The 13,148-nt window shown below is 44.3% G+C and overlaps 1 protein-coding gene across 3 annotated transcripts in view; it reads right to left on the reverse strand.

Moving 5' to 3' along the window:
- LOC115478733 (lipase maturation factor 2-like) overlaps nucleotides 1-12,943 on the reverse strand; it is a 43,014-nt gene extending 30,071 nt beyond the window's left edge. Inside the window, exons 1-2 of one of the 3 annotated variants that reach the window (XM_030216296.1) lie at nucleotides 12,707-12,943; nucleotides 207-460 (exon numbers count right to left, since the gene is read on the reverse strand). In XM_030216296.1, the coding sequence (XP_030072156.1) occupies nucleotides 207-460; nucleotides 12,707-12,803 (351 nt within the window). In that variant the 5' untranslated portion in view covers nucleotides 12,804-12,943. Of the gene's footprint in view, nucleotides 1-206; nucleotides 461-10,456; nucleotides 10,498-12,577; nucleotides 12,628-12,706 lie in introns of those variants that run through there. The other 2 variants (XM_030216297.1, XM_030216298.1) reach the window with 2 other exon arrangements.
- Between the last annotated feature and the right edge of the window lie 205 nt (nucleotides 12,944-13,148).

Below are 13,148 nucleotides of genomic sequence, written 5' to 3' on the forward strand. Positions count from 1 at the left end.
AAAAAAGTGTACTTGTACCTTCTTTAGTTTGTATGTACTGCACAATAGGTGTGTTTAGTTACTCCATATTTTTACCAGTTTTATACTCCTTGGAAGTGCTGCAGAAGTTAATAATGCCGAGAAGTCATCTAAGCACTTCTAACAATCCCCTAAATATTAGGGAAAACAATACAAAGATACCCAACCCATAAGCCTTCTGCCTATACCTGGTAGAGTGAAAGGTAGAAAATCCAGAGAAGCAGGAACACTAGGCTGTCTCTCAGGGGCTCCATCACCATAGCTCCAAAAGATAGCACAGTCCCCACCAGGCACATAAGCTCCATACTCTGCTCTGTGTCCAGGCCCAGCTGGGGACCGAGCCACAGCAGCGTTGGAGACTCCTTCAGCTGCTCCAACAAACTTTTCCCTGTGTATTTCAGCACCTTCCTAGCTGGCAAAATGCCATTTTTTCCATAGAGGCCTGTAAAAAAAAGGGACAGAATGCAGAAAAGTGATTATGTTTAAACATTTTATTAAACCAAAACATATGCAACAACATCAGAATCACTTGCTACATTTTACAGCAATTTTCTCCCCTATCCCAATCCCCTTCCCCCTACCCATCCCGCAAATCCCCCCTTCCCTGAAATCAACAGTGATAGAGTTCTTATAATTGAAGCAGTCTCTTACGCGCCACTGGGTGTAGTGTGGTCAAAAATCTACGCCAAGTACCATAAAATTTTTTCTTTATGGCTACGGAGGCCCGGCGCACACCACAATGTTCCAGCTTTAATAGGGCTATCATATTTGTTTGCCATACACTCAGGGGAGGTCCATAAACTTCTCTCCAGCATAATAAGATCACATTTTTCCCCCATCAGTATCGACCTATGCGGGAATTGTTTCAAGCCTGATGGGGGTCTGTCTCCAAGCTGGAATTCATCAAAAAGAAGTAAAGATGAAATCGCACTTTTTCGCTTCCAGAACTGAGAGGCCGTACGCACAACCTGCCTCCAAAAGGCTTGTATATAAAAGCAGTGCCAGAACATTTGCGCTAGTGTGGCTAATTCCGCAGAAAAGTGATTATAAAGAACACATGATTTCTCTTGATGGTTTATTAAACTTTATATTGCTCTTTGCAGGGTACAGAAGAGTGGTTTACAATTTTAAAACACAGTAAGTCAAATGGAGAGGAATGCCATGCTGGATAGGAAACAGCACAGAAACCTATGCCACTTATTCTCACCCCCCCCCCCCCCCATGACACTATGCTGCATAATCCACATAGCTTCAAAATGGTTAGGCTGAACAAACATTCACTCCTGCATATAAAAGGCACCAAATCAATCTGCCTAATCACAGCAAGTACAAAATAGTGCTGGACTGCTCCAAGCTACAGTTTTGCAGATATGAAACTCAGAGTAGTATCATTATGGGTCCGACTGCTGGAAACATCTGTGTTTTTCTCAGTCTGCAATCAGCGCACTTAACCCGTCTGTGCATAAGTACAGAGCATCTAGACAACGTCAGCATAAAAGCAGCCTTTCACTGGCAAAGTCTCAAGTGAAGCTCATGGAAAGTGTTCATGTGGCAGAATGAGTTCCCAGCCAACACTGCTGGACACAGCCAGTACACAGAGATAAAGCAAAAAAGATACACTCAGGGCCAGATGCACTAAAGTTAACGAGCCAGCAACGTGGGTTTTGTTTACACTGGATCAATTCAGTTTTAAACTGGTTCTAGCCACTTTAACGTGCAAGTAGTAAACCAGGCCATGCACAAAAGGGCATTGTCCTGTCACGGTAGCAGCTAATGAAAACGGAATGCAGACGAGCAAATTAGTATTAGAATGAGTAAAATTCGTATTGTAATGAGATGCACTACCGTTTTCCGATCCCCTTACCGTGGAAACCCTAATGGGAGGTCTGCACCTCTCGTTGGGGCTGCTGTGAGGGAATCGGAAGGAAAAAAAAATTTCTTGCAGAGTTGAACAAGCTTCAAAAACGGACGACAACTGGAAAAAAAAAAATGTCCAGTGCTCGTCAGGGACGTCCTTCTAAAGTGCCTAACATGGACATCCTTCACTAAAACAAAAAAAGGACGTCCCTGACTAGCACTTGGACGTTTGCAGCTTTCTCCAAGGGAAGGGCTACATGCTTTAAATGGGGTGCATCTCCTCGAAGTTGCAGTCAGTTTAACTTAATAGTATGTGGCTCACTGCTTCCAGCTGCCACATGGAAGGTAGGGAGCAGCCAGGTGTGGAGGGAGGGAGGGAGGAGGGAGTGTGGCTTCTCCGGGAAGCTTTGCTGACACTCTGCACCTCTCATTGGGGCTGCTGCAAGGGAATCAGAAGGAAAAAAAAAAAAAACATCAAAGTGCTCGTCAGGGACGTCCAAGTGCCTAACACGAGCCGGACGTCTTCCTGCGGCTTTTGTGATGGGCGTCCTTCTTACCTGCCTGAAGTGACCACAAGCACAGTTCTCTCAACAGCCCCTCCAAGGTTGTTTTCAGCTTGCGCCACCCCCCCCCCCCACCCCCGGGTAACAGCTAAACACGCTGTGATTGGCTGAGAGCCACCTGGAGGGAGGGACGTCCAAAAAGTTTTCATTTGAACCGCATGTCCCGATCCTGGGGGTGGGGGACACAAGCTGAAAACAACCTTGGAGGGGAATGTTGAGAGAACTGTGGTTGTGGTCAGTTCAGGCAGGTAAGAAAAACAGGGAGGTCCTTTTTTTTTTTTTCCTTCAGAGAGTCCTTCCTAATTGCCTGATGTAAGCCTGCCTTTAACATGCAAAGTGGAGGAGTGGCCTAGTGGTTAGGGTGGTGGACTTTGGTCCTGGGGAACCGAGGAACTGAGTTCGATTCCCACTTCAGGCACAGGCAGCTCCTTGTGACTCTGGGCAAGTGACTTAAACCTCCATTGCCCCATGTAAGCCGCATTGAGCCTGCCATGAGTGGGAAAGCGCAGGGTACAAATGTAACAAAAATAGATACTATTGGAGATTCTACATGGAATGTTGCTTCTATTGGAGATTCTACATGGAATGTTGCTATTCCACTAGCAACATTCCATGTAGAAGGCTGTGCAGGCTTCTGTTTCTGTGAGTCTGACGTCCTGCACGTGCACAGAAGCAGAAGCCTGTGCGGCCACATTGGTGATTTGCAAGGGCCGACTTCTACATGGAATGTTGCTAGTGGAATAGCAACATTCCATGTAGAATCTCAGATAGTAGCAACAGTGGAGGAGTGGCCTAGTGGTTAGAGTGGTGGACTCTGGTCCTGGGGAACTGAGTTCAATTCCCACTTCAGGCATAGGCAGCTCCTTGTGACTCTGGGCAAGTCACTTAACCCTCCATTGTCCCATGTAAGCCACATTGAGCCTGCCATGAGTGGGAAAGCGCGGGGTACAAATGTAACAAAAATAAAAATAAATAAATAAAGCAGTAAACAATGGAAATGTTACACAAGGGGAGAGCAGCAGCACTTAAATTAACTGGGGCTCTTTTGGGCACTCTTTCTCTTCTGAGGTTTCAGGCTGCTGACAAGTTTCCTGCTCGTCAGGAACGTCCTTTTTTTTGTTGTTTTTTTTTTGAGTGAAGCACCATCCTTGGCATATGAAACTCTGCAACGATTATGGGGACTTTTTCTTTTTGAGTGGACATCCATAAAGGACGTCCTTGGCATGCGCAGAGCAGCCAGCATAACGCTTGGCTGCTCTGCACATGCTCAGCTGGCCGACTGGCTTGGAAGGAAATCCCATGCAAATGAGCTAGCAGCAACCAGCTCATTTGCATGCGATTTCCTTGATGCATGCCCATTTCTTACCGATTCGCTAAGGAATCGGTAACGGAAGGGTTTTAATGTTTTTGTTCATGCATCTGCCCCTCAGACAGAAGCACTGCTGTAGAGCAGGTGCAGAGGCTGCATGTTCAAGTTTCACTGTCATTACAACTCCTAGCTCTATGCTTGATTTGCAGAGCTGGCAGGGTACTGCAACCTCAGGGAGATCCGTATTCCAAATCAATCACACTCCCTACACAACATTCCAATCACACTCCCTACACAAAATTCCATATTCCAATCACACTCCCTACACAAAATTCTTATACCAACCCATGTGCAAGCTTATGTCAGCATGTTATCCATTGCAACATATTTAACACAACCTTTGTCATTGCACCCTGGTACTCGGTTCACTTTGTCTACTCCACCACCACCTTCTCTCTTGAATTCTCTGAATGGCCTTCAGCCAACAAGAGGAATAAGTTGAGCCACATTCCTTAGCTGCTGCTGTTCACTCCTTTTGGCTTTCTTCTAAAACCCAGAGGAGTACTGCCCATTGTGTCCCATTCCTGCTGACACATGCCATGCATTCAAGGATTTTTTTTTTGCTTTTTTTTTGGGGGGGGGGGGGGGGGGGGGGGGGGGGAGAACAGAAAGAAACAAAATACAGTTAGCAACTGTTTTGACCTCTAGATGATAGGTTTTTTTGCAACATACCAGCTGGGAACCTGCAGTTAAACATATTGAAAGCTCTACCACAGTAATTGCCGAACCTGTCCAAGGGGATGCCCAGCCATACATGAAAAACCTGAGTGGGCATCCTCCCCGTATAGGTTTGGGAACTACTGCTCTACAATATAAAACATCAATATTTTACTAATTGGAACTACTTCTAAAAAGGACCTATATATCAATATATCCACAGAATAAATACTTCAAGTCTAAGTGCACTTCCCCCCTTCTAAGACCTTCACCCCCACACAGCCCTTTACCCTGTGGCAGGAGAATACTCTTGACTGATCAAGGAAAACAAAACTTGCAATAGGCAAGTAGGAGTGGGCATCTTCAGTGCTCAGGGGTGGCGACCCTGTTGGGTTTTCAGGATTTCCCCAATGAATATACACGAGATCTATTTGCATGCAGTACCTCCATTCTATTCAAATAGATCTCATGCATACTCATTGCAATATACCATAAGGTAACTATCAATTCCATATCCTCCTTAATTTAATAACATTTATTAATATCATGTTTTTATCAAAACCTTAAAACATATAACATCTTATATTACTAACATTACATTCCCATGATTCCAGCTTGTTCCAGAAAAATCGATTCAATGTCCATACCCTCTTCAAGAAGTTGTTAAAGACCTACTTCTTTGCTAAGATTTACTCCCCACTTTACACCAATGATTGATGCACCCTCCCTGACTCTTACCCTGCCTAGTTTCACACTGTTAGATACTGTTCCCCCTGTTTGCTTCTTGTATACTTTCCTAAGTTTCCAACTTTGTAATTTTTACTTAACTTTCTGTAAGCCACATTGTGCCTGCATGAGTGGGAAAATGTGGGATATAAGCGAACCATAAATAAATGAATATATAGCCACAACAGTCCATTGTTCTTTGAACTTGCCATGGGCTCCACATGTAAACCTTTAGAGTCTGTGTCCTTCGAAGATTAATTATCAAAGGCAATCTTCTATTCACATAGATGGCATCAATTCTATTGAGGAGCACATGAAATCGGATCACAATAAATCTGCTCAAACGCCCAGATTCAAAACTCAAACCCAAACTCAGAATTCATGTCTGCCCAACATGGCTCCATGTTTCACATTTTACCGTTGCCAGGGGCAGAAACTTGCTCTATAATTAATCTCTTCTTGCGGTCATCAACAGGCCAAGATAATCCAAAGCTTTTGCTTTCGCAAACGAACCTTTTCCGGAGATGGGAAGGTGGTAGAACGAGAGGACATGAAATGAGATTGAAGGGGGGCAGACTCAAGAAAAATGTCAGGAAGTATTTTTTCACAGAGAGAGTAGTGGATGCTTGGAATGCCCTCCCGCGGGAGGTGGTGGAAATGAAAACGGTAACGGAATTCAAACATGCGTGGGATAAACATAAAGGAATCCTGTGCAGAAGGAATGGATCCTCAGGAGCTTAGTCGAGATCGGGAGGCGGGGCTGGTGGTTGGGAGGCGGGGATAGTGCTGGGCAGACTTATACAGTCTGTGCCAGAGCCAGTGGTGGGAAGCCGGACTGGTGGTTGGGAGGCAGGGATAGTGCTGAGCAGACTTATACGGTCTGTGCCAGAGCCGGTGGTTGGGAGGTGGGGCTGGTGGTTGGGAGGCGGGGATAGTGCTGGGCAGACTTATATGGTCTGTGCCCTGAAGAGCACAGGTACAAATCAAAGTAGGGTATACACAAAAAGTAGCACATATGAGTTATCTTGTTTGGCAGACTGGATGGACCGTGCAGGTCTTTTTCTGCCGTCATCTACTATGTTACTGTGTTACTCACACACCTGAAGCGCCGGTGTGAATCAAAATGCTGGCACAAATGCATTAAAACATTTGAGCTGCTACTAGAAAAATGGAGGAAGAGATTGGGGATACAGCAAACAAGTGGCACCAAAGGTGTTTTTTTCACTGTATGAATTTCTTATGAGGGCTGAAAATTAGTTTCAGGTCTCAAACATTTCATCCCACCAGTAGTGTCTTCACTGCTTATAAAGGAAGCACCAGTCATCTCCGTCTCACGCTGCTTCTGGTACAGGAAGCCCTAAACCTCTCGTCTAGGGTAGTGGTTCTGTTGTGACACACTTGACAATGGTCTTATACATAACACACAAAACACTATAGTTACGTTTATGTTTTATATTTATTAAAAACTCGTTATTTCACCAAATACCAACATACATAAAAGGATCTAAGCAGTTTACAATAAAAGCGAACACAAAAGTAGAAAAGAACGCCAGAGTCAAATAGGACAGAAAAACACACCCAAAGGTCATACGCCCTAACAAAAAGTATATATCTACATCTATATATGTTATTTATTTATTATTACATTCGTACCCCGCACTTTCCCACAGAAGCAGGTACAATGCGGCTTACATAGTAAACAGAATTACAATTGTTATATTAATTAAGAAGAATATTATGAGCTATAATGTAACATAATAATAGAATGCTTGGTCTAAGAAGCCACCTGAGATCTGGTCAAACGGACCCTCAGACTCTGGGAACCATTCGGCCCTTCAGAATATAAGCCAAGGCACTAGCTTTCTTAAGCCATCCAGCTATCATAGACTGTCACCAGCTCTCCCTTTTTTTGTTACTCCAAACTGAAAAAATAGGTGATCAGACTTCCAGAAACTGTTTGACACCTTCAAAAACTGCAAGTGGACCCCACACACATCCAGCGAGTACAAGTCCTGAAAACTCTCCCCACAATCCTCTCTCTAGAGGGAGGGCAGGGAACAAATCTGACTGGCATGAAAGGATGATACCATTTTAGGAAAGAAAGAGAACACTACAGATCAAGAACCCAACCTCTGTAAAACAGAGAATGGACTCCCTACAAGCAAGCTCCTGAAGCACCAAAATACAACTCGCCAAACAACCAACAGACAAGGCAATAAGAACCAAGTTCAGATCCCAGGCTGGGCAGCTGGCCATGGCAAAAAGCTAACACTGCTATCTGCACCTTTGGCAAGCCCTCAGCCAAGCCCTTTCAGAGCAACGACAGAATGTAAGGGATGGAAGCTTGAAACACCTGGCTGATTTCTAAGGACACTGGGGCCACAATCTCTGGGATCCCACAGCTCCCAGAAAGCACCCACAGACCCAAAATTCTGATCACACCTTTTTCAGCAGTAGCTCAAGGTGAGTTATACTCAGGTACACTGAGCATTTCTCTATCCCTGGAGAGCTCACAATCTAATTTTGTACCAAAGGCAATGGAGGATTAAGTGATTTGCCCATGGTCACAAGGCGTGGGATCTGAACTGGCCACCTCTGGATGTTATGACCAGTGCTCTAACCACTAGGCTACTCCTACACACACATACGAAAATATATATATATATATGCACACACACGTATATATATATATATATATATATACATACATACACACATATATATATATACACACACACAGCATTGGTAATCGCGTGATTAAAGTCATACCATAGGCAGCTGCTCATGGAGGGCATAGGGATGGACTGAAGGGGCACATTTTCTCTCCCACCCCATATTAGATATATTTTTGCTGATGCAGATGCCGAAGCCAGTCAAAGAAATCCACTACCAAAGCATCCTCCTTGTGCTGTCTCAGGAGCGAGGAACTCAGCGGGGTGCCTCCGGCCGCAGATGCTAGCATTCCTCCAGCTTGCTTAGTGGCCTAGTGGCCTAGGAGTGGCCAGGGTGGGGGACTTTGGTCCTGGGGAACTGAGTTCAATTCCCACTTCAGGCACAGGGAAAGCGCGGGGTACAAGTGTAACAAAAAAACAAAAAAAAACAAAACGGAGAATGCTTGGGGAGTGCAAACGTTGCTGACTGGAAGCACCCTGCTGACTTCTTTGCTCCTGAAGCAGTGCGAGGAGGTAGAGAGTGATTCAGGCAGCGAATTTCTTCAGCTGGTGGGGCTTCAACAACCCCACCAGCCATTGAACAGGTACTGTAGCTTTGAACAGGGCCTTCAGCCAGCCGTTCTCTCCCTCCCTCTACATGTGCCTCCCCGCGCCTTCAGCCGTGTTCTCTCCCTCCCTCTACATGTGCCTCCCCGCGCCTTCAGCCGTGTTCTCTCCCTCCCTCTACATGTGCCTCCCCGCGCCTTCAGCTGTGTTCTCTCCCTCCCTCTACATGTGCCTCCCCGCGCCTTCAGCCTTTCTCTCTCCCTCTCAAATATGCCTCCCATCCTGCATTTTCCCTCAAATCTCCTGCCCTCCCGTGTTCTCCCTTGCTTGCTTGCCCGCCATCTCTCCCGGACCACCACTGGCAGCTGTCCCCTCCCGGTTTACTTCGTTTCTTCTCTTGCAGTAAATATTCACCCGACAGCATATTGAAATGCTGCCTCTGCCTGCATCAGGCCTTTCCTTCTGACCTGGCACCCCTTTCTGAAAACAGTAAGTTACGTCAGAAGGGGGGCGGGATGGGTCAGAAGGAAAGGCCCGGTACAAGGCAGCATTTCAATAGGCCGCTGCTGCAGGGTGAAAGCCTACTGCAAGACAACGAGGTAAACTGTGAGAGTAGCTGACGGTATGGGAAGGGAGGAAGAGGTGCCGGACTGGGTGTGCATGCAGGCAGGAGGGCAGTTAATCATTAATCGCGATTAATGCTTTAATCACAGGGTTAATCATAATTAACATGCAGCTTTATATATAATACTTTGTAATTCTATTTACTATGTAAGCCACATTGAACCTGCTGTGTGTGGGAAAGTGCGGGGTACAAATGTAATAAATAAATAAATATAGCTATAATCAGGAATCATACCAATAATTAAGAAACATGAACATTAACAGAAGGCCTACTGAAAGAAATGGGCTTTAAAACACTACAGTTCACAGCTGAAAAAAGCATACCTAAATAATAAGTTTAGTATGAACTTGCTCACCACATATCAAAAATCCGTATGCAACACATCAGTCCCTGATGTCTCATTTGTTATACAACAAATATATATTCAAATTCCAGTGTCCAATGTACAGCACTGCATACGTCTAGTAGCGCTATAGAAATGATAATTAGTAGCAGTGTCACCTCAGTAACAGCCACAAAAAAATCCCTTCACTGCCAGATACTGTGAAGCAAAATATGCTACTCAAACTATATAGCAAACAGAATCTATGGACAGCAGACCTGCAACAAGTTCTTTTAGGGCTGGAGGTAGCAGTTATTATTGCGGGTCAGAAGGAACCAGAAATAGAGACCGGTTACGGGGATTTCAAAAAACTGATTCAAGATGGTCTTCCCAGTTTGCAGGCAGTGATGGCTATAAAGGAAACACAGGCTTGCTGTCTACCCCCAATTTTTTCTGACACATTTCCCTCTCTTGGGAACACAGCAGTGTGTCCCGAGACATTGTTCAGAACCACTGGCCTAGGGGGCATGGCCCAAGTTCTCTGAGGCAAGCTGAAAATATATTGTAAAAAACAAGTTGTCTTACATCATTGCTGTATATAGACTTATACAACCAGAGATACTAGCCCCCGCTCCCCACATTTTGGGGCCTGGCGCCCAATGGAAGAGAAGGGGTTCCAAGCAGGAGTAGTCAGTGGTAAGCAGAGAGAGAAAGTCTCAGCAGCTGCCACCAAAGAGAATGCCTGAAGGAAGAGAAAAAGCTGGGAGGGAGATGGGGTTGAAGGAGATTGGAAGGGGGTTGGGTGGAAAGCACTTGGATGCAGACTCCCTGAAGGAAGAGAAAGGAAGAAAAAAAAATAAAGACATGCAAAAGGAGCAAAATAAATGAAAGAAAACATAGCTAACGAGACAAAAATAAAATGTTAGTTTCCTAAAAACAAAAAAAAAAAAAAGAAGAGAGATAGAAAATAGAAAAACGCAGCCTCAATTTTTTTCAGCCTTGCCTTTAACCATCTCTGTAACCATGGATGTGATGGCTAGACATGTGAATCCTAAAGCCACTTTTCCATTTCCCCAAGTACACAGTTGACACAGCTAACACCTGTGGAACTCCATTAATCAGATAGAGTCTTATCACCAGTATAGTGCAGTACCATCCAGCAAACCTCAAGACTGAGAGAGAACTTCCTGGTGATACCAGATAAGAGTGAATGCAAAGTGGCATACAGCTGTTCCTAGTCAGAACAATTCAACTATGTCATACTAAGCAGGCAATTAACTGCTTCAAAACTCATTTCTTATGTATTGAAAATAAGAACATCAATTTGCCTTCTGAATTTAAATCCATTAGATAGCACCACAAACTCAGTAACAATTACACCAGTTATTAGATGAATGTAATATGCCAAATTATCTGATATTATCAGTTACTGAAAACCAGAATAATGAAATATGCAAATGTGTGATTTCTCATCACATAATAAGAAAACTTAATTCTTTCATTACAATGCATTCCTTTTGATAAGAAATTTGCTTTAACTAGCAAGCTCATAATATTAAAAGCAGGTTAGTTATCCTCAGAAGAGCATCTTGGGATAGTATGAAGGAAAGGGGTGTCACGGCCAGACCCCCCTTATTCATTTCCTGTTTGGATTTAGTTCATCTTTTTTCAGTATTGCTCAAGGCGAGTTAGATGTTAAGGCATCTGAAAAATAAGTTTCCATCCGAAGCAATGGGGGTTAAGTGACTTGGCCAAGGCCACAAGAAAATTCAGCAAGATTTGAACCAAGCTGTCCTGGGTTCCTGCCTGCTGCTCTAAATCACTAGCATGCGAAGCATATTTTCAAAGCACTTAGCCTTCCAAAGTTCCACAGAGACCTATGGAACTTTGGAAGGCTAAGTGCTTTGAAAATATGCCTCCCTAGGCTACACATCGCCTAAAGATATGTAATGCAATCGATACAGAAGAGTTTTGTATAATTATACTACAGCAAGAGACCCTCACTGGATCCACCGGAAGGGTGGAAGGCCAGATTTTAGGACTCAGGCTGTAAAAATACCAGCTAGGTTTAAAAATCTATGACTGGCTGCGCAAGGACTTGCTTTTCCTGTAAGTTAATATGTGTCCCCGCTTGGGATCCATCCACTGGAATAGTGGTGGGTCAATTTACATACCTTAAATAGCTAAAACAACTGAAAAAGTACTGACTAGGCCAAACAACAAGAAAGTGATTTAATATTTGAGAATCTGCAAAAAGCAGGTCTGAACAATGAGTCCTGACACAAACTGGTACAACTGTCACTTTAAATCAGATGAACAAAATGGAGTTTATTAGTTTTGTATAGAAGGCTACAGAGGTTATACAGAGTTCTCAAGATGGTGTGAAAAGTATTGCGACACAGACAGATGTGGAACTGTTATCTCAACGCTTCCCAAAACATGCTGATAAGACTGTGTGGGAAAGTATCATCTCAGAAATTGAGAGCTAGGTATCTCACCATAGACTTCTATGGAGAGGTTTGTGTATAAAAGAGGGGACAAATTGCCATAGCTTTGGAATTTTCCCCAACGCTTCTGTCAGACGGCAGGGCTCTGTCCGGTTGTATCCAGAATCTGTCTGCTGAATGTACCTGATTAAAGTCTGATGTGCAAATAAAATTCTTATTCCAAATGATGATTTGTGGGCTTAACTTAATGATGAAAGGCTGTAAGTATAAATGCTTCTGCTGTATCAGGCTATCACTCGCTGCATTATATAACTTGTAACCTAAATCCAGTTTGTCATAAGGCTGGTATCTGTTTCTTGCCAGTGCTGAGAGGCGGACTAATGCGGGTCTCTTAGGTCTAACGTCTCTCTCAGTGGCAACTCCTCTTAGAACTTCACAACCCCCTGATTGCCCCAGTTCTAGGGCTATTTAGAGATGGAGTCAGATTGAGGTCATTTAAGCCTTCTTGGGGGGGGGGGGCTCGGGACCCCTTAATTCTGAACAGTTTCTTTTTCTTGAACCAGCACCGTTATATTTAACTACTTGCAGTTAATTCACATAGCTTCCTGTTATAATAAAAGGTTGCATAGCTTGCCATTTAAAAACACACAACGTAAGCTGTCCGTACACGTATTGAATATAAACTATGATTTTGTTTTCAAGCTTGTGTGTCAGTTACTTCATCATTAAAGCTCAAACTCACGCACTGCCTCCCCCAAGAATCTGCAGTCCTCACCCATCGTTCTATCTTCGTGTACCCACTACACCCCTTCCCTGTACAAGAACCTAGGCCTTGTTACGGTCACTTTTCTCCTTTCCTTTCCACCGCCTAGAGACTCTGCTGCTCGCATTCTTCGTGCCTTACCTGGGACCTGCATATACAGGGAGCTGAACGCAAACATATAGATGACGGCCATGCTCCAAAGAAAGATCTGGCGGGGATTCCTGATTTCACCCATCATCTCTATTCAATAAACACAATTCTACTCTTCCTCTACTAATTACAGCATTCACTACCGGCCGCAAAAGGCGCGAACCGTGCCCGTAACCACCAAAAAACTTGACGGCACACGTTACGCCAGGAACTAGGTTAGATTGAGACAGAAGACGGCATGACGTCATAAAGCTGACCGCAAGTCGGTTAGATCAAGGAGGTTTGATTGAGAACCGGAGCCGGCAGAACGTCCAAAAGTTGAAGCCGCTTAGGCTACTCTATGTTTCCTCTTCCCCGCGCAGCTGTCGTTCTGCGTACACTCAAAAGCAAACAAACCTACGAGCTGCCGCATCCATGTTGTCGTTCTTGGTAG

This window comes from Microcaecilia unicolor, chromosome 10 (genome assembly GCF_901765095.1).
Source record: "Microcaecilia unicolor chromosome 10, aMicUni1.1, whole genome shotgun sequence".
In the NCBI taxonomy this organism is placed as follows: Eukaryota; Metazoa; Chordata; class Amphibia; order Gymnophiona; family Siphonopidae; genus Microcaecilia; species Microcaecilia unicolor.